This window comes from Melanotaenia boesemani, chromosome 22 (genome assembly GCF_017639745.1).
Source record: "Melanotaenia boesemani isolate fMelBoe1 chromosome 22, fMelBoe1.pri, whole genome shotgun sequence".
In the NCBI taxonomy this organism is placed as follows: Eukaryota; Metazoa; Chordata; class Actinopteri; order Atheriniformes; family Melanotaeniidae; genus Melanotaenia; species Melanotaenia boesemani.
Window position 1 is genome coordinate 23394089 of NC_055703.1, and position 22189 is coordinate 23416277.

The 22189-nt window shown below is 38.8% G+C and overlaps 1 protein-coding gene and 1 long non-coding RNA gene across 2 annotated transcripts in view; both read left to right on the forward strand.

The window, feature by feature from the left end:
* The first annotated feature begins 1839 nt into the window (after positions 1 to 1839).
* The window catches only part of man1a1 (mannosidase, alpha, class 1A, member 1), a 138225-nt gene continuing 117875 nt past the window's right edge, over positions 1840 to 22189 (forward strand). Inside the window, exon 1 of the mRNA XM_041975287.1 lies at positions 1840 to 2565. Within this exon, the coding sequence (XP_041831221.1) occupies positions 2059 to 2565 (507 nt within the window). The 5' untranslated portion in view covers positions 1840 to 2058. The remainder of the gene's footprint in view (positions 2566 to 22189) is intronic.
* Positions 5052 to 15324, forward strand: LOC121633364. Its single transcript, XR_006009052.1, has 3 exons — positions 5052 to 5133; positions 7408 to 7412; positions 15310 to 15324. It is a non-coding gene; the product is annotated as an uncharacterized LOC121633364 (long non-coding RNA).

Sequence of the window (22189 nt, forward strand, 5' to 3'; positions counted from 1 at the left end):
GAATGCAGCCAGAAAGATTTTTAAGAATTTGCATTAATCCAACAATCCTAATGCATCACTGTGTCTTTTTCTGTTTTGTATGCAGTGTTGTTAATTATAGTCATTTTGCATCATTTGCTTGATGCACTCTGTACTGATTTGGGTTTCTTTCATCATAATTTCAGTTAGCTCCTTCGGCAAAATGGCTCATTTACTAAAGCGAACTGTAAACTGAAGGACGGGTAATTATTACGCTGATAAAAAAAAAAATGTATGCTAGTTGACGCCACAACAAGCTAGTCGGTGTTAGCTGTTCCACTGATCTCTCCAGTGGAAGAACAGCAGAATATGCTCCACAGAAATGGTTATTTTGCACTTGCACAAGCCCTCCTGAAAGGAAATTTGAACACTGTATGTCTACAGTATGTAGTCCGATTGATATTACTTATTGGTTTAGTGGTGCCAATGCCTCTCATGCATTGGTTTGTATTCAATCTCCAGTTCATTGTAAAGGTGGGAATAACAGTGATTTACCTGCAAAGTCTTTTTTTCAAAACAAGCACCAATGTTGAACTTCTGTATTCTCAGTCTGTGCAGTTAATAACATTTTGGCTGTACTTAAGGAGGTCCTATGCACTAACTTGCTGCTTAAAATTATGAAGCAGTCAGCACTGAATGTCTTGCAAGAACCCAATAATCCATGATCCACTCTAGAAAATAAAATGCAGCAGCTTACTCAGATTCCAAACCTCCTCAGAGGGGCCTAATCCTGTAATTTGCTGCAAAAGAAAAACTGAATATTATGGACCAAAACAAGGAAGTGGACCTACTTTTCAGGCATTCAAAAAGAAAAAAACAAAAAATAAGGGCAAAATAGAGAGAAAAGTAAAAAACAAAACATTTATAACCAAAGATTTGTTCATTTTAATTAACAGTTTCCAGACTGTCAGTTCTAACAGCAGGTAGGAAGTAGGCAAGTAGAGTTATGCAATATCAAACATTAACATTATGTTTTGCATACATGAGATGATATCTCTGAATTTACGTATATGGTGCACTGGAATAAACAAACTAACCTGATATATATATATGTATGTATGTATATATATATATATATATATAGTCAGTCTGTATAGCATGCACATCACTGCACAATCATTGCACTGTGGCTTATTATATTCATATTTATTGTCTTTTAAGTTAATTGCCGTTTTGTTTTTGTTTTTTTACTAGTGGAAATTTGGTGTGCATAGCCTCGGAAACATGTACGACTGCATTTCATTGCCATCCTGCATGTGCATGTGACAAATAACTTGAAACTTGATACTAATTTACTTATTTGTTCAATGGTTTTTGGCAGATTTACAGTTTTTTTCATTTTTAAATGAAAGGTTTGGAAGTAAAAAATCCATTTGTTATAGCGTGGTGTGAACCACATCAGTTTTTTTTTTTTTGAGATAGGTGGTCTTTTTGGTCGGAAGTTACCCCAGCCTCTGGATTTTCTGAAACGCCCATATGTATTTCACCGGTATATAATATTGCGCAACAGCTGGGCTTTACTGGCACAACAACAAAAAAAATTAAATAAAACATTTTAGTTAATATAAAATGTGATTATAACATTTTATTTAACATCTAAAAAGTGGATTCAACATAAAAACAAGTGATATATCGCCTTTTTTCTGGACGATGTCAGGGCGATGAAACGTTCAGTCCGGCTGTCAAGAGGTTTTATACTCGGTGTTCAGAGGCCACGCCCCCTCACAGTTCCCACCACTCACAGGGCAGAAAGTGATTAGCTCATCACGGCTGTCAGTCACGCCTATCTATCGCTGCTTCCTGTCTGTGTGAGCCATTGGACTCGGTCTGTCTGCGGAGAGTCTTCGGTATGGACTTAAGCTTGACTCCACAACTTTTCACCGGAGATTTTACCCCTGCATTTTTTCATTTGAGATTATTTATATAATTAGAAAATGGATTTCTGAACGGAATAAGCCAAAGCTGAGCCCTGCGTGAGTTAAACCGACAGTTTTAAACCATTTTTTTTGTGTTGCACAAGTTGTTGAAGGAAGAGGGAAAATGCCAGTTGCAACTCTTTTGCCTTTTACCGCTACCCCGAACAGAAAGTCTACCAGCCCGACTTCTTTCAGGTTGACAGAGAAATTTATTTTATTATTAGTGTTCAGCGCTTTTATCACCTTGTGTTTCGGGGCTATTTTCTTCCTACCGGACTCGTCAAAGCTGCTAAGCGGAGTTTTCTTCCATTCTCCCCCGGTTGAGACAAACACCCGCACCGGTCCAGACAGCAGCGACTTCGGTTCTGCTGGGAACGACGACAGGGTCCTGGCTAAAATAAGAAAAGACCACGAAAAAGCGCTGCTGGAAGCTAAGGATATTCTACAAAAGCTGCCTGACGAAATACAAGTGAATATTATGATTGATAAGGGGAAAGTTATTGACAGTATGGGTCAAGGTGGAAATGATGTCAATCATTTACCTTTCATTGAGTACCACCGCCCGCCGGGGGCGACAGGACACGAACCTCTAAACCCCGAAACCAGGGAGCGACGGGCTAAAATCAAAGAGGTAAGGATCTGTTGAGCTTACTCACTGGTTTTGTAGAGGAAGAAACTGCAGCCAAATTCCGCATAACAATCTCTATTTTAAATAAACCCTTTGTTAGGGCACTTATTAGAAATGGCACAACGTGACTCAACACGTTTACAGGATGCATTCACGGTCCGCTCTTCACCCATCCTGTGAAGTGAGTAATGTAATAACTCCCAAGTATGAATGTGTGCTTCTACCGTGGATGGCAGCGGACGTCATGTATGTCAAGTTTACAACTTATTTTACCCCACCAAAGCAGACTATAGGGTTTTACTCAAAGCCGATATGCGAAGAGCGTATAGCAGAGTTAGGATGAAGATTTTCGGACATGTTTCGCGGTCGACCCACGATATTAATGGAGTTTGATACTAAATCGATAGATTTCAAGCGCAGTGACGTTTTGTTTTTCCACGATACTCTGTAGCCCTTGGTTCCTGGAGGAAAGGAAGGAATGCATGAACGATGTTCTGCCCCTTCACCCCCTTCCAGGCTGCCATACCAGTCTCACAAGTTTCCCTATGTTATGATAATACGTGACCCATTTTTTTAATGTACTGCCCAGTTAGCAACCTGAAGGTGGAGTCATACCATTACTTTGTCAGTAATTATTACTAATTGGAGATATAACTTACCGTCCTATTTATTTATGCGGTGGCTCATTTGACTTTACACACAGACATAAGCAAAACCTTGTGGCCTGCAGCATGTCTGGTAATGTTATTTCAATATACAACATGTAGAGGAAAACAGGTGGAAAGCCCACTGGGGAAATCTCAGAGGTGCTTTCAGATGGCTGCAGAGAGTGTGCTGTCATCCTGCTGCTTCACCTGTCCCAAATACAAAAATATTACATCAGATCTAAACCGGTATGACAGCTTAGATGTATTTAGAAACTGGGCTAAATGTGCTCAGTTTGGAGCTTTATTTACATGTAGTCAGTCACGTGATTAGCTAGTGGGCCCATAGGTTGAAGGTTGAATGTTGTGATATGGCATATCCAGGCTTGCTAATAAAGCATTATAAAGTCATGTTCATATTGTGGTTAATGCATTTTTAGGAGGAATATAGTGATATTATTGTGTGTATTTTGTTGGATTATAGAGTAAATACTATAATTCACAATTGTACCAACTGGTGATCTGTTATCACTTTTGGTAACAGTCATAAACAGATTCAGTGTTGGTTTAAACAAAGTTTGGTGGTGTTAGAATTTGACACAAGTGAGTTTTGATTTCTTGTCTTTCATGCGACTTGGTGTTAAAAAGAACAATCAAACATGTAGGGCGGTCATTTTGGATGACATCCTCTTCAGACTGCCTCTTATTTTTTGGGGTCAAAGTAAACATGCAGACAGTTGGAGATACGGTTTGTTTAAGTGTTATGGTTAATGACAGTTTCGTCAGTGTAATTAAGCACATTATCATGAGAGGAAGCTTTGAATTCAGACGCCACTAAATGGCTTGTGTACATGATCTGCAATAGCAAAAAAAAAAAAAAAAATCTTTCTGGTAAAAACAGCACAACATTGACATGAACCTACAAGAACAAAGTAGATTTGTTTTGACAGATCTGTTCAGCTTAGGAGAAATATCGACACAGCAGTGTCAGTAACGCCTCAAATGATTACATACAAACATCAGTTATGAGAAATGTCAGCAGAGGTAATTTTTCATTTTTATCTACGTTCTGCAGTCATGGCTATCAATCAGTGTCTTACAGTTGTGGCTGGCAGAAGGTACGATGAGGCGAATGTAACCTGTAGGTACTTATGTTCTGGGTAGAGATAATTGGACACAGTGGACACGGTTTAGGTATCGAGTTGCCATTTTTCTCCTGAGGAGGCTAAACTATTCTGTCTTTGATTCATCTACTACCTGCCATGCTTTAATACTGCCAAATCATTATTATTTTTCATTTATTTATCTATATATTTGAATTTTTAAGTTACCTTTTAATGCTGGACCTGATGAGGGGGAAACGAAAAAAAGGGGGCATGTGAGTAGAAGAAAAAGGAGACAAAAATACAATAGCAACATCTGTACAACTAAAACAGAGAAACCTATGAAGAAACTTAACTAAAACATCCTACAGCCTCTGTAGGAAAACAAAGCAGACAATCATGAGGAGCACCTAGAAGAACAAACTGAGAAAACATGGAAAAAAACATGCCAAATCATTATATTGAAAACATGATGTTACTCAGCTTGACCTGCTTGTAAATTTATTCTTGTATGAACCTACTGTATTTTGTTAATTTGGATTATTTGTTACACACACACACACACACACACACATACATACATATATATATATATATATATATATATATATAAACAGTATTTAAGGAAACTTTATTCTTAGTAAAGTGATCAGAAGCTGCACAGCCACAGCTGTTAGAATTTTAATTAATTCTACTTTATTAAATCCAGCTGGGAATTTCTTTCTCTGCATTTAACCCATCCTAGTTGCTAGGAGCAGAGGGCTGCCAGACTCCAGCGCCCGGGGAGCAGTTGGGAGTTCAGGGCCTTGCTCAGTGGCCCTTAGGTCCCAGCCTGGAGACTTGAACCTCAGACCCAAGTCCAACTCTGTAACCACAAGCCTACCACTGCCCCAAGAAAGAAATGGGGTTTTTCTATTTTGTGGCCTCGTATTGACACATGCTCCAATCATGCGGGTAAAGAGGATGTTAGTGGAAGCGTCATGCTTTGCTTTGCTCCTGCACACAACTGTAAAAAGTAAGCATCTAATAAATTTGTGCATGATTATTAAAGGAACAAACAGGCCGACTTTAATTGTGGTAGAAAATAATGAGCAAGATAATTTATTCACTTTGATTGCTAAGCAGATATTTTAGGAACAGCTGCAGCTGATGTCTCCCACTCGCTCTCTGCTCTCTTTTGTTTGGTAAAGAAATAACTCTGTTGACCAAACACACTCTTACATGCTTCCCTTGATATTTGGTGGCCTGCTGTTAGCTTGAGATGGATTTTTAAATTATTTGAAGATAAAGCTCTGAGTTGCTGGCTTATCACTCAACTTTACCACCGGCTGACCCAGTTATCCAGGCATCTGCCCCGCACTGTTTGGTGTCTCAGTATGTGAGGGATTTGTTTGCAATGGACCAAGGGCCAGCTGCAGGGGCCCCTTTCTGGAAAAGAGTGACCACCACAATCCTACAATCAGCTAAATCTGTTTGTCTGCTGGAATTTAAAGACACTCTCGAGGATCCCTACATCCCAGTGGTATGCAGCCTGGGCTTTCACTCACTCTGATGAAGGCTTTGGAGACGTTGCAGTTGAAGTAATAATGAAAAGCTTGGCTTGGAAAATAAGGCGGACGAAGCCAGCGCTGCACCTGCAGTAAACTGCTTCTCTGTCTGGTTGTTGCACGTTTCTCATCATGCTGAGATGCTATTATATTTCAGCACCATTCGTAGTATTTCTGCTACTACAAATGCTAAGACAAATGCATTAAAACCTTTAACAGCAGGTCTGCATCAAGGATTTACACACAATTTAATTATATTGCTTTTAAAAGCTCTTAAATGTAAAAAATTGAATAGATTTGACAACTACAAGTGGGAAACGCTGCACCAATGAGTTATGTGTAGATATAATTTAGTTGTAAAGCATTTGAACTATGAGGTTGTTGTAGGAGATGAACCTGCAGCAAGAATGAACATTCATGTTTGATGGAAATGAGTCATGTTCTTCATGCTTGAAAAGATAAGAAAATCAGTATGTGCTGATTTTCTACCTGAAACTCTGCTGAGATCAGGATGTTCTCTTGGAGGAAGGAAACCTTCATATTTTTCTCTCCAGTTTTGCCATTTAAAGCGGTGAGTTAACAGTAAACACTTCACAGCAGCAAGTAAAATATGCCCTTTGAATAGACAATAAAGTCCATTTTCCCAAAAAGGTTCCATATCATATAAAAAGAAAATCTTTTACTTTGCCCTTTTTTTGACAACATTATGAAATCTGAAAAAAAGAAAGTAAAGAAACGAGGCTCTAGGATCGATATACTGCCAGTAATCAGAAGACAGTATTCAGGAGAAGACAGCGTCAATCACTCTACTTACAGTCTGTAAAGAAAAGTCTGACATGCACTTAGAAACACATTTGACATGTTTGACTCTGTTAAAAAAATAAAACCTGAAAACTAACTCGTATTGAATTATTTGTACGGACAGTTGTTTTCAGGGTTTCTATGGGCTCAAGTCATAAAGATTCTGCAGCTGTAATCGAATGTTTGTATCAAACTGTCCAATCAAAGAGCAGGCGGCTTCCTGTCCTTCCGCACCGCTGCATGCTCTAAAGGGATTAGATCCGTTTTAAAGACGGGCGATGGTCGACCAGAGTGGTTTATTAAATGGCACTGGGTGCGACAAACGCTGTGTTATCAGACAGAACGAAATGATCCAGTCCAAGTCTGGAGCTGCAAAGTGAATGTGATGAACCAATATTACTCCATCCAAGACTCGAGAAGCAGGTGCTTCAGATTCTCTGCAAACCACCACTTTCTCCTCCACCCGGTCGCTCTCCTCCAGCTGGCCTCTGTGCCACAGTTACAGTTTCAGTGCTGCTTGCATTCTGGGGCAGCCGGTGCTGCGTTGGGACGCTCGCCATGGTTCTCCAAACCTCCTCCAGAACGTCCCTGTTGCCCCCTCCCCTGGGTAGACGGGTGATGGGATGTACCGGAGCACAGTAGATAGTAGTAGTATAATCATTGTGTAATCTGCTCTCTGATTGGACAGTTTGAATAGCCGTCATCCAATCAGCTAGTTTAAAAAGACAGGGACAAAATTTGCAACCGCAGTGTTTGTGCTTTGCATCAAAACAAAAAGAGCTTCTGTTTTCTTTTTCTACAAATACAAATCTTTTTTACGACCATGCAAATACTTTCCTGCACATTCATTTACAGATGCAGCATATTTATGAATTTATATCGAGCCCAAAGGTTTCATACAAGCAACATACTTGTTAGTGCCTGGCATGGCGGTAATTTGCTCTGTAATGCTGTGGATAGGAAGGTGAGATGGAGGATGAGTTGTCGCCTGTTGTTGTTGTAGCTGCTGCGTGACCGTGGCTGTGATTGTTTGTAAACAAATTCATAAGACCAGCCATGTCAACACAGCGGAGATCATGAAGACATGCACTTAAGCTGTAAAATTATCAAATGTGATTTGCTTTTAAAAGGGCCAACTGCAGGCTAAACTTAATCTCTATCTTATAGAAACAAAATACTTCATGGTGCATTGAGGGTACATCTTGTAAATTCTGAAATCTGCTATGTTTCGTACCTCAAAGTAACAACATAATGCTGAATTTGAAGGAATTAAACATCTAAACTCAGCGGTCTGTAGTTTACTGCTGATGAGCTCTTACTGGGGTTTTTAAAGGACCCACATGTGACTCATGGATTCATTTTGTGAAGAGGTCTGGAGCTGATGATCGGCATCAGCCTCTGCATTGATCTGGTAGGTTTACAAAGTTTCCCAAGAGGCAGCTGGGATTAAAGGACAAACTGGATCACAGCTGAAAGGCTCCTGCAGTCACGCCTTCATTGCTGGTGTAAATTACAATTTTCTTTTATTCCTGGTAACCGCAACAGGTGGAGAATCACTGGAATATTTTGCATCAGCAGTGTGTGTTTCTGATTTCATTTTGAAGGGGTTTAAATTTGGTTAAAACAAACTCAGCTCTCAGAGGAGGCTTAGTTATTTTCTCTTTGAAAGTTAATGTTATAAACTCAGTGATTGATTTTCTCTGGTCTGTATAATGATCTGCCTCAGAGAAAGTTATAAGTAGCACAATCTCCTGAACTTTTCTTTTTTCGTACAGACCATTGCTGTATAGTATTGGATACTTTGGTGAGTAACTTATGGAGGTACAGAATTTTTATTACCTGTATATTTGTAAGTCCAGCAAGGCTGAAAATACAAATCTGTTTTACAAGTACAGAACATTTGCACCACATTTTACATGCCTACTCAAGAACCAGTCAAGGCTCCCGCACAGTTTGTGAATTAAATGCTTACTTTTAGGGAACTATAACAGTCCGCTGGCCTTAGTCAGTCGATCATTACGATACTTTTTCACACAGGGAATCCTAGCCCTCCTCCCTCCATGATTAGTTAGGAATTAGAGGAATCAGATTTGTTGTACTTGTATTTTTTTAAGAGTTGAAGAATCAGTCCATACTAGTAGATTGTATTAGTCGCCGTACTTGCTGTTACAGTTTTAAATACCAGTTACAGAACTCATTTTCCCATCCTAGCTCCACAATAACTCTTTTATTTCCCATGCGTGCATTAAGGGATCATTTTGGTGGTCCAATTAAATGTGTAGACCACTGGCTTTTAATTCATACTGACGTACTGGTGAAATGTTAGAGTGGTAATATATTTCTTTTTGTGCCTGGGTTGCTCTCTGCCTCCTAGAGCTGCTACATGGGCCTGTGGGGAAAACCTGGACATTGTTTTAAGAAGTGTGGCTGAAGCCGAGCAGCATTTTTAATGTAATGAGACTTGTCGCCATTCATCATGGACACACTCACCTTTCCTGCTCCGAGCACTCGCTGCCATCCTATCTGACTCACTGTCCTGCTCCCGAGTGTGTGTACACTTGTGATGAGGTGGAGCTCCTTGCTTTGCAAATGACATGCAAATGAGCTTTTGGCTAGCTGTAAGCACAATGTGTTGGCAGTATGCATCTTGAAGGACAGTTGCTCTTCATCCTGTTAGCTCATCAATTCCTTTAGCAACTCTTCCTCTTTGAAATGTGTTGACTCAAAAAGGAAAACGTAAGCAGAGGCTTTCATATTCGTATCTTACTGTTGAGAGATAAGAACTTGCAGTGTGTAACGGTTCCTGGGAACCACCCAAAGCAAACTGTTGCTGAAAGATGAAACCTCCCAGTCCTGTCTCTCTCTCTCTCTCTCTCTGTCCTTACAGCTGGACTTCACTTTCATTTCCTCCCTCTTTGTTTGTTCCTCCCCATGCGTTGTAGCTTATATTCCCACTTCTGCTTTTGTCTCTCCTTTCCAGCTTTGCTGTGTTCAGTTATTTTTGTCCTTGATTGTTTTTCCACTTTCAAAGCACACATGATTCAACATTAAAGCCATTTTTCTGCTTTACCAAACTTTTACAGCCTGGAATAAAATTCTTGTCTTTTTCTCTGAGAACGGGACTGCTTTTAAGCCCCATTTCTGTATCGACTAGTTGAACTAATTGCTTCTGGTTTCCTGGTCCTGCCTCTTTTCTTCAAGTGGAAACCAGATGTGTGCCAGGTGGAGTTACTGCTTGCATCACCAGGGGCTCTGGTTAACTGCCTAATAGCTATAATAGCTAATAGGTGTGTATGTACAGTATAATGTACAAGTTGTGCTAATTTTACAAGTGAGATTGTTCGTCAATAGCTGTACTTACGACAGTCCTTTTAAGTCAGTAATCAAGTAAAAGCCTAGTCGAAGGGAAGTGCTGAAATACTTGAATCATTATAAACTAGCTAATTATTATTTGTTATTATTCACTTCCAGAGAAAAGATGGATTACAGCTGGTTTACTTTTTTTTCTGCTTATTTTTCCTCATTCTCAGCTGAACGTGTTTGGGCACTTCTTGTCTTCTTCAGTGTTCATGATATCTTCATCCCATGTTGTAGAGATGTGATTAGAAGCAAGGATTGGACGTGTTTGAGAGTAGAAGCTGTAAAATCGGGTGAAGTGCAAAAGCTAAGAGAACAAACTTAAATCAGACACAAAACAAAATTTATTTTCTGACTAAGATGGAGAAATGGAAGGTTGAGGTTTTACTTTAGGACTGTAGTTAACTGAGAGTTAACCAAGAAAAATCATGTTAGATTTAGTAGATTTATTTTAAAGATATTACCAGCTGTTATTTTTTTATATTTGATTATTTTATTTTTTTCCACAGTCTTTTTTCCCATTTCTTTTAATTGTTAATTTTAAAATTTGGCTGTTTTGTGATGCGTTTCAAATGATCTGAATTTTAATCCTTGAAGTCATGAATCTAATTACACAAGATCTGAATGTATTCTAATCTATGAGATCGACCACCTTGAAAAGAAAAATCATGCTCTTCCTGTTAGCCTGAGGCTAAGACACTAGCTACACGATTTGTGTCCACATAATGAAGTTTGTTTAGTCAATGGCATCACTTAGAGTATTAAATATGCACAGGTCGGCTGACCAGTGACCAGAACAGATAATTACACACAAGTTCTTTGCTGATGAAATTTACACAATAGCAGAGTAAGATAGTTCATGTCACAAAAACAACAAAAAAGCAAAGCAAACCATAACTGGGCTACCACGCATGCTTACGCTGTCATGTAGCTGTAACAAACTCTGGTTCATTAAAATCCGTTTATTCATTCAACGCTTACTGCAAGCGAAGCTGGTGTGGATGGATTGCTGCATTGGTTGGTTTTGGGGTGGTTTCAATAGTTTTGAACTGAGGAAGGATGAGTCTAAGGCTGCGTTCACACTGCAGCTGAACGGCCCAAATCCAATTTTTCTTTTTTTTTTTATCCAAAATCCTACCCAGGCCACTTTCATATGTGGTCTTAGATCAGATGCATATCTGATTTGTGTAGAAGCGACCTCAGTCTGAACGGTCATGTCACATTTCATCCGACTTGGACATCACAGAAGTCAAATGGCACAATTCTGCTGTTTCACAATATTTCCTGTGTTGTTGTCTTTTACTTTTTTTATTTTAAATGAAAACGACAACAACATAATACCATCACTCTACATATATGAACGAATTAAGCAAAGTAAAGCAATGAAAAGGGACGAGGGTGTATTTATAGTTGTCTTAACATAAATGTTCTTGTTCTAAGTCAACTATTTTTTTTGTTTTGCCTGCTGGCTCTGATTTCTTTCTGTTAAGAATAACTGACTGGGACACTTCCACACACATGGTCTTTTTATTGTCCAGTTATAGCCTAAGGCGAACCCCAGCATCCCACACACCACAGGTCTGGATGTATATTAAACTTTATTTCCTATGGACTATATCCATCTCAGAGGTGCGTTTTAGCCTCATACTCTGCCAGCTTCATTCCTGCTCATGCATAGTCATTAAGTATTGATTTAGGTGGCTTGGAGCAAAATAAATAAGCAGGGGCGGGACTTTAACACGTTAATGACGATTAAGTAATTACAAAAAATTAAACAAAACACATTTAATCACAGTTTGAATTCAGAAAAAACACAGAACGTTTGTGCAAAGTTTCTGGTACACGTCCGATTAAACTGGTGTCAGAGCTCGGCTAACAGCTTTGACGCTATATTTTGCGAGTTTTCAGAAACCTCTAGCAACTCCATTTAAATAAGGGATTAGCGACAAATCTAGGAACTTTTACTGGTGTTACTGGAGACTGATGTAAAAGTACAAATTTTTTACTCTTCTCAATGAGCCACAGGCCCCTCCCCCACCCAGAAGAACACAGACGAAGCTTGGTCCTCACGCTGCATCCAGCTCCACAGCAGGAGATGTTCACCTCTGATCCACGACCAGACTCTAAGCTGCTGCAGGCTGCTTCCACCATGGCTTACCGTCAGATATTAAAGAAGAGTGTGGACGGAAACATTTAAACAGACAAAAATACTGTAACATGTTGTAGACTCTTAATTAGAGAACAGCTGGAGCTGTTAGAGTACTTAAAATGACACTTTTACTTGAGGTCTGTTCCGTTTTGGGCAGGGATATTTTCTATTTCTTTCTCTACTGTTTTGAATTTAAATGCAGTTAAATGTTTTTTTTCAGACATTAGTAGAGCTTGATTTTACAATATTAATGCCTGTCTATTATTTGATTCACTAAAATCCATTTAAATAAAAAAAATGGCTTTTAGTGCAAATATTATGTGACTAAAATGCAGTTAATCGAGATTAATTAATTACAAATCCTCTAAAAGATAAATTATTTTTAATTGAGTCCCACCTCTATAAATAAGACAGATAGCTGTTATTATTGTCTAGTATTTGTACTGCAGGTCGAAGCATGAGAAAACTGCAGAGTGGACTCCCTAGAATATAGTACTCTCCATGCACACCAAATGAAATGCACTCCTCGTGCTCCCAGTAATAGAACTGCAATTGTTACGGACATAGAAAGTCAATGAAAGTTCAGCTTTGAATTTATTCAGCTGCTCTGGTGCCAGAGTCGAGCAAGAAAGATTCAATTTCTCAGACCCATATTTTTTATACATATATTAAAAAAAAGTCTTTCTACTTTATAGAAAGACTTTTTTTAGATTTATTCTAAAAGCAACTGTTTTTAGATTTATTAATTTTTTATTTTAAATCAAAGATGGCTGTGTTTCTTCTTCCTGTGACAGAATATTTCTGATATTTTTATACTGATGTTTAAAGAAACATGCAGTAAGATCCAAATTTAGGGAAATACAACAATTTCAGTTGGTGTGATATGCAGCTATTTCAATAAGCAGCCATAACGTTCCAGTGATGCTAAAACTACTGAAATTAAGACGAATGCTATTTTGTTTTGAGTCATGGTGTGATTGTGGGGGACTGAAACATGCTTTCAGTCATTCGACTGAAGTTTAGTCGGCTAATGTTGCAGTGCCTTCAGCTTAAACGGGACTCAGAGAAATTAGAGCCTGAAAAAGCTAGCTAAATGAAATGTCAATAACAAGTCATCAATAACTCTTCATGCTCTTTCTACACATCAATCCGTCAGACGGCTCGGTCTGCTTCACTCTCCTCGGGGTAAAGCTTGTTTGTAAGCTTCCAGAAAGCCGTCACAGCCAGATATAAACTGGTGGACATGCATTTTAAACTATCAACCAGCAACTCTAAAGAGACACATAATACACTGCCAGCCTTGCGTAACAAAATCTAAAATGGATTTGAAGGTCGGGGAAAAGGAAGTGCTGTGGTGTTTCAATTTTTTCTTATACAGTCAGACCTCCTGTAAGTACAATCTGACCTTTTCAGCTAAAGGTAAGCTTTAGAGCTTCGCTTTTCTTTACAGAATCCTATCAATACACCACAGGCTTTGACCTGCAGGAAGAAATGGACCTGCTTCTCTGGTGTGTTTCAGTGTCTTCTTCTTCTTGCTGTGAGCAGACGCCTATTGACAGATTGCATGGACTCTGTCAGTGTGACCATTTTGCGTTTGGTGTGGGAGGAAGGTGTGGTTGATGTTTGGTATTTTCTCTTCCCTTTTCTCCTCAATCATCACTCATCTTTTTTTATTCATACTGTTCAGAAATAGTGTAGTTAGTGCTGCCACTGCTTGCTTTTTCCATCTGTTAAAAACCAGATTCCAGAAGCTTGAGAACAAAAAAAGACAAGAGAGGATCTCTTTATATTTAACCAAGGTTTATTCTAATTTGGGTCACAGGTAAAGCAAAGCAGCGCTGGGCTCAGAGGACTGGTCATCCTGCTGATCTCCGAACACTAGATGTCATCACATTTAGTTTTCTTAGGCCAAGAGACTCCCTCATACAACAGGATGGCTTGACATGCTGATTGTAATTGGCCAGTTATCATAGACATAAGCAGGCCGCCCACTGCTCATGCAATAGATCAGGATGTGCTGTTCAATGTGTGTGAATGTTGACTTGAGGTGTGTATCTAATGCAACACACCTGACTGAGGATTCTTAATTACATCAGTCTGGCTTATCTGTCACTATGTGGTGGATGTTCTTAGCTGAAGGACACACTGAACCAGATGATTCTATTAAAACACAAGTTTCAAATATTCGTATAAGAGCTAAAACAGTTCAGAATGTAACCAAATATTACTCATCTTAACCTTTTCTTAATGAGACCTCTTTTCTCTGCCTCCTGTCCAAAATGACTACAAGGGCTGTATGTAAAATCTTGGACTCAACAGAAAGCTGAGACACATGAGATTACTACAGAAGTGTCAAAATCAAGATGTATGTTACTGTGTCCGAGTAAATCCACCTGGAACACATGATTATCTCCTCCTAAAAGGAAACCACATTACTGTCAGTGAAAACCAGTAGATAGCAGCCCGATTTATCCAGGAATCAGTAAAGTCTGACGAGGAACTGTGGGAAAAAAAGTGCAGTTTTACAGATGCTTTATTAGAGGTGTTATGCAGGTAAATATCTCAGGAACTCATCAGTTGATGTTGATAAATGATACCTGTATCCATCATCAGAGTCAGGAGAGTCGAGGAATAGAACCCAAATTCATCCCAGAAAAACCATGAGGATTCAGAAACAAGTGAAGCCCGATATAGGCTATGATGGAAGAGGGAATACTTCACTATAAAACCCCCTTCATCTTCATGACACTGCCAGGACCTTCAGAGGTCCTGGTAGTGTCATAGGAGGCATTAGCAGAGTTTTTCTGAGGTGGAATAAAATCTTTACAATATTTCGTTTTATTTAATTTTGACCACAAAGCAGCAGAAATAAGACATGCGTCATGATTATATGATTTTTTTTTGTTTGCTACTCGTCTGCTGGCTCAGAGTTTTTGTGAGTGATGAGACAGACATCTTTGTGATCAGTAAAGTCTCATTGTTTGTGTGGATAAATTAACAGAAGCTGTAAAGTGGACAGTGCTGTTCTCATGTTTAGGTACATTTAGATATAATTGCTTGGGGTTTGAATTGTGTGACGCTAATGCCCTGAGATGACAACATTGTGAATTGGTGCTATAGACATAAAGGTGAATTGAATTGAAGAGTTTTTTAGCTGAGTTTCTGCTTTCTAGCCTGTGCAAAGATCTTCAGTTCTGCCTGTAACTCATGCTGCCTCCTGTTTTGGGGCCTCTAATCTCTAAAAGGTTATTTTTATTTTTTTTTGTGAAATTGATTACACTTAAGTTCTTGTTTTTGCTTGACTTGAAGTCACAGCTAATTTGCTGCTGCTGTACACTTACATTAAAGCACTTCCTACTGTTCTGAGAGCATAATGGTCATAATCATTATCCCAAGCTTGTACTTCTACACGAGGCAGGTATTGTTAACAGTTATAGGAACTGCATTTAATTAAAAACAAGAGGCATCAAAGATACAAAAAAGAGAATTTCTATAATGCCATTAATTAGTGCTTCATTACAAACATGATTATGAATGAATTTTTTGTATTTTAATAATGAAATGGTCAAATGTTTAGCAAAGAACAGGGAGAAACACCAAGAAGAGGCCAAAGAGATCCCAAGCCTCAGACATGGCACGCTGTGCATTTCTTTTTGGATCATTAGAAGTGCAGACTTGGATTGCAGGGTTATTAGCATTCCCTCTGCTGTGGACAGTGATGAATGCTGGGCAGCGCTGCCTCTAAGGGCTCCGGATGAGTGCATAGATGTAAAATCTATGGGCCGGCGTTGCCATTAATGACCAGGCGTAATTGTTGAAGCACTTGGATTAGTGAGGCCAGGAAGTGTGATTTGTCTTTTTCTGCTAGGAGCTAAGACACTACTAGCTTATTAACAATCAGAGGTTATTACATTTCCAGTCCCTCCACGAACAATACTGTGTTTTATTAGAGAACATACATATTGCGAATGTGCAGTAAATAAAACCAGAGCAACCGTAAGAATGTCAGCTTTGTTGGTGTTTAAATAGTCTTAGCCATGCATGTAACAGATGTAGACAATATTTGTTTCCTAAAACTCTTTTTCTGAATTGTTTGTCTTCTCAGTTTATTTAAGATTTAATGCTACAAATTGAGGTATTTTTAATGTCTTATTTAAACAAAAGTATTAGATGCTATTTTTGTGGTTTGAGATATTTTCTTCTTGTTTAATTCTTATTCTAAATAGATATTTTCACACCTATGTAATCATGAAAATCTGTAAGAAGACCTGTTTTTGCTAACTCTTGGTAATGTGATGATCTGGAGACATAATTTTTAAACATCATTGATGAAGTATGATATTAATTTTAAAAGGTTAGCTTCATTTAACTCGTTTAAAATGTTCTGTGGATCATGGATAACTGGTTTATTAACAGATGGAGACAAAGATATTCAGAGAAAAGAAATCAGTGATAACAAACTAGGGCTGCAGGATATGAGGAAAGCGTGAGATGCCATATCACTGGTGAATATCACAGCATAACATGGCCTCGGAACAAATACTGGCTATAATCTCAGGTGTGTTAATGAGGGCAGCCTTCTACTTCTGCAGCTGTGCATGCTGGGTAGTTTTAGAAAAAGAAGAACTTTTTGGTGGATAGCAGCCTTCATACATACTCAGTTCATTTGCTTTAGATTATGCAACATTAATGTGAACTCCTTGGCTTTCCGAAGGTAAATGAATTAATTACATGTGTAAATTAAACAGCATGATGGGATTTTTTTAATTATGATGACTCATCAAAGTATATAGAATGCACGGCATTGGATTTATTTTTGGTTTGTTGGAATAAATATTTTATTTAGGTTTGTTTTAGCCACAGTAAAGCCAAGCCAACCTGGATGTTGAAAGCTTTTTCCTTCTTATGAAAAATAATTTTCATAGTAAAACACAAGTGTGTGAAAATATGTTTTCTTCTTTTAATACTTTACATGAGACAAAAATGCAAACCAATATGCAAAGATCTTGTCATTTGATACGAACTCGGTGTATCACAAAGTGATCTTATTTCAGATCCAGGATGAGGTTACAGCTCTCTCGGGTTTCCTCTTCTTTCAGTGCTTTGACTCTGACCCATCTGCACTCCTCCGCTGTGTGATAATCAACAAGAAAAGAAAGTAGAGGTACAGAAGTATTTCAGCTTCAACAACTTCTCTGCTTATTCTTTGTCAATAAAAGTTTCTAGAAGCTGGTGGCTGGAGCATGTTTTCATGCTGTGGCCTCCAGATGGGATATGGTATTTTGACACAGAGTTTTGTAGTCCACTGATGGAGGATACTCTTGGATATTTAATATTAACGCATCTCAAGCACTACAGGGGTTATGGTCCACTGATTCTCTCCTCCTAATCCAATTCAGTCTAATACCCAGAATCACAGGCTGTCAATCACATACTCCATTTATTTTTCAATCTCCCCATCCTTCCTTTTTGCCTTTTTTCCCATGTGAGGGTAGAATTTTAAAACTGCAGCCCTGCCATCCTGAATATTATATCAGAATTTTTGAAGGACAGAAGGCTTGGAGAAATTTGGTTTGTTGGACTCTAGCTTGAATGGTTGCAGCACATACAGATTGAGCAAAGTGTGTGCTGATGTAGCTGCCAGAACATTTAGGAAATTACAGTGATGGGTTATGAAATTATAAGGACTTCTTGTTGCTGAGTGGTAGTTGTTAAGGTGTTGATGTGTCTGGTTTACATGATTTAAGTAATGAGGCTTTCATTTAGAAATGAGCATGCATTAACAACCAAAACAAGTGACGTCTGACTTATAAGAGACATGGTTAAAAAGTGAAGTATCCCTTTATCATTTCTAAAACTTAGAAAAACTTCCAGATTAGTGTCATATCTGCTAAATATTAACACTGGAGCATTAGATGATTAGAAAGATGGTTTCTTAAATCAGAGGTACCCAAGGCCGGTCCTCAAGAGCTACTGTCCTGCAACAGTTAATAGCAGATATGACACTGATCTGGATGGATGGCTCGTTACCAGGCGTCCACAGAGCTGAATGGCACGTGGATGGGGGGGTTGAGCCGTTTGATCCAGGTGTGCTGGAGAAGGGTCACATCTAAAAGTTACAGGATAGTAGATCTGGAGAACCAGGCTTGGGCACCCCTCTTTTAAATAAAATTGATGATCAGAACAGTGGAAGCTGAGGGTGAGTTTTAAACACTCGGAAAATCATTTAGACCATTTGTGTTTGTAAATTGGTGTAATTAGTTTCTGATTCACTAACTTGTAGATAATTGCACAATTAGCAAACAGGACTTTGCCCTCTGGGTGTTTGTAAGTGATAAAGAGCTGAAACGCTGCAGCTCGGGGCTAAAAACTTAGCAAGCTCAGATGTGAAGCAAACCGGCAAAAAGAAAGACATTCCACATAAAAAGCAACTCTGCATCTTTCTAAATGTCTTACAGAGAGATGGCTTGTCCTGTGACTGTTTTTAAATATCCAGAATTAATGTATTCTCCTTAGCATTTACATGGAAACAGTAACTCTGAGTTGAGGTTTACATGGAAAACAGATTGAATCAACTTTGTTTAATTCTGCTGTGGATCAGCGGGTTGGGAAGGGTTCTGATTGGACAGGGGACGGACGTGACGTATTTACTGGAAGTAAACAAACTCCAGTCCCTGCTTCTATTCGTTTCGTCTACAGCATGTTCGGCCGCATAATAAGAACCTGTTTTCGCTCTGATTTTGATTCTAGTTTTGAAGCAGCAGCTCGACACTAACACACTACTTCACTTTGGTCAGGTGAGGAGGAGAAGTGAGGGAGTACCGTACTAAACCAGCCACCTACTTTGGATTTAATCTTAATTTGGAATTAATTCTTTTAATTTGGAATTAGGTGTTTTACAAGGGCATTTTAAAGAGTATTTAACTTTTATTCTGAATTAAAGGGGAATTAAAACTCTCGGTTTTAATGACCACATGGGGATTAAAATGTTTATAACAGCAGAATTAATCTGAGCAACTTTGCGTTTCTCGTGCACCACTTTCCTTCCTCAAGTATTCCTGTAAAAAAATGCATCTGTAAATGGAACAGATACATAGAAATCCTCACTAAAATCTTCAACAGGCTTATCAGCTTCTTTTCTTTTAAAGATGTGGCACTCCTGTAGCTTTTCTCTCGAAAGAAAAGTTGGATAGGTGAGTAGCTCATCAATGCGCCTCTAGCGTTTCTCCCCCCAGTGTCTTGAACTCCGGTTTATTGTGGTTTGTTTTCCTCTTTGCGCTCAGACACAAGCTCAGGCTCGGCTCTGCGACGCGCCCAGTTCAATTTACTGTGGAGAGAAGCGAGCCAAGTACACAAGCTAAATAATTTAGCCTGCGTTCTGCAGCCACCCCAACACATTGGAGGAAGGAGAGGAGCGTGTCTGTGTGCCTTTGAATGTGTGTGTTGTAATAGATGCTGGTAATTATGCAGTGGCACTCTGTATGTTTTGAAATTAATTAATCTAAATGGATTTTGTATGGCTTGAGCACATAGAGGGAGTTTATTACTGTATTTATGACTGTGTGTTTTGTAAACTTTGAAGGGTTGTGCTGCGTCGTGTAGTGTAGTGAAATCATAAAGAGAAAAGAAAGTGAAACCACCTAAATTTTCTTTGGTGCTTTGAGTATAACCACAAACTTTCAAAAGAGAGAACATGCATTCTTAAACTTGAGAATTTGACCAAACAAGACCCTTTAATGCCGTGATGGGCCTCTCTGGTCCTGCAGGTTTTTTATGTTTACTGCTCCAGCACACCTAGTTAAAAATAAATAGATCCAACAGCTTGTTGTCAAGTTCTGCATGATGGCCCATTCATTTCTGGGAGTGGGAGCCCAGTGGTTAAAAGAGAGGGTTTGAGACCCCGATTTCCAAAACATGTCTGCCCACTGCTCACTTGTAAATGGAGGAATGTGTAAAAACCAGAGACTAATTTCCTAATCAAGATTAATTAAGTAAAAATGTTATTTTTATTAATTTAAATCATGTGTGTTGACACTGGAAAACATCTAACCGTGTAATACTGCGGCCCCTTGAGGACCAACATTACCCATCTCTGCTTTAATACAACAGCAGCAAGCAGGACGGGGATTTAGCTCAACAGCTGATTAAACATAAACAAAATTCACCTCAGTTTTAAACTGACTTGCCAAAATCACCTTTGTAAACTTAATTCACAAAGCCACTTCCGACTTAATGAGACATGAAAATGAGCTTGAATTGGTTTGTTGAGATCAGGACTATAAGGTTTGAGTTGACTGTGTCCAGAATACATTAACATTTCCTCCAAACAGAAGACTGAAGTTTAATAGCCGGTAAACAGACCAGTCAGTCGGCTTTTTCACCAATTTTTCTTGCTGTTTATATTTATGTCTGTAGCAAAATTAGACACATGGAGTTAACACGAGTCACAGCATTGCAGATTTAATAGATGAAGAGTTTTCCATGAGCTGTTTGTACCTGGGTGGTAAAACAGCTTGAAGGGAAAACATGTTTTCTTGTATTCATGTTTGATGTCCTTTTTATTGAGTTTTTAGCAGACTGTCAAATTGCTGTGTTTTTGTTATTAATATTTATGATATCTTGCAGTTTTTCAGTGGTTATTGAAGTAAGAACTATTCAGGTATGTTTGGGTAACAAGTTATTTCAAAAGTAGAAAACATAAATGAAGATTTCCTTTATTTCTGTGCGACTTCAGCTGCTGTTAAACCTGCTGCATCGGTCGCTGTGCAGGCGAGTTGTGGTGTCAACACAGTACCAGTGCATGCGGTGACACAAGGAACTTTAATGGAAATATGTTATTTAATCAGAAATAAAGTCTTACTCTAATCGTTCTACATTTTACTGCCTTGTTGAGTAATTCACTGAAATGAACCCATCCAGCATTGGCTGAATTAGGGGCTTTACAGCTAGTGGACATCAGACTTGCAGAAAGGGCTGGAGCTCACTGATAAATTTATAGCTTTATTGTGCAAACCTAATAGGAAACTTCTGTGAAGTTTGCACAATAAATATGTAAATTTATCAGTGAGCTCCAGCCCTTTCTGCTTTTCGCATGAATAATTTACTCTCAGGAACACCACAGCCTGAATAGCCTGACCTGACAACAGCATGGCGAACTTCATAGATACCAAATTTGGTTCACCAAAATGTACACTGCTGTGGTAGGTGCATGGGTTCTGCATGCAACATGCCATGAATTGGGACCTCCTCTCCATTGAACTCTAGTTAATATTCAGGGAACAGCTAGGTTAGTCCTCTAATTTAAAGGCTAAAGTTATTAAAATGTGTGTTTTAGTGAAGAGTGATAGATCTAGATTTCCCTTCAATTCAGCCAAAATTATTCCAAACATCATCCTTTCTGTCAGCTTGAATCTTCTGGGTGGAGCAGGGGGAGTATTGTCTGGCATTTTCTGACGTTCAGTCCTCATCGTGTTAAGCAAATGAGTGATGAGCTCAGGCCCGGCCGCCGTCTGCCCTCTGCAGTGAAGCAGGCAGTGGATGAAATGGAGGGAGGTGGAGAAAAATCAATTTGCCTTTCACAAAGTCTTCATTAGTTTGCCTTTGTGTGAATCAGCTGTGGTCAAGCTTAGTTGGGCTGCTTCCTTCATCTGAGAGAAAGGTTGAGTCAATAAATGTATGCATATCAATTTTCATTCAGTTGTTTAAAGCCAACCACACGACGGGGAGTTGTGACAGGAAGAGTTAGAAAGTCAATGATGTAAAAAAGTAAAAAAGACCCTGCATGACTGTGTTCTCTGCAGACTTATTTTCTTTATAAAAGTGGAAAAAAAGCAGGATTGATTTCAAATAGATTCATACATGATGTGGATTTTGACACGTTTGTTAGTTTTCAGATATGCATCACAGTTCATGTTCAGAACAGACAGACTGCAGATTTTCCTCTTTGGAGGATGAATTTAAAAACCGTACTTAATGCATCTTGAAGGACTTAAAGTGAACATTGGCTGCTCACTGTGTAAAGAGATA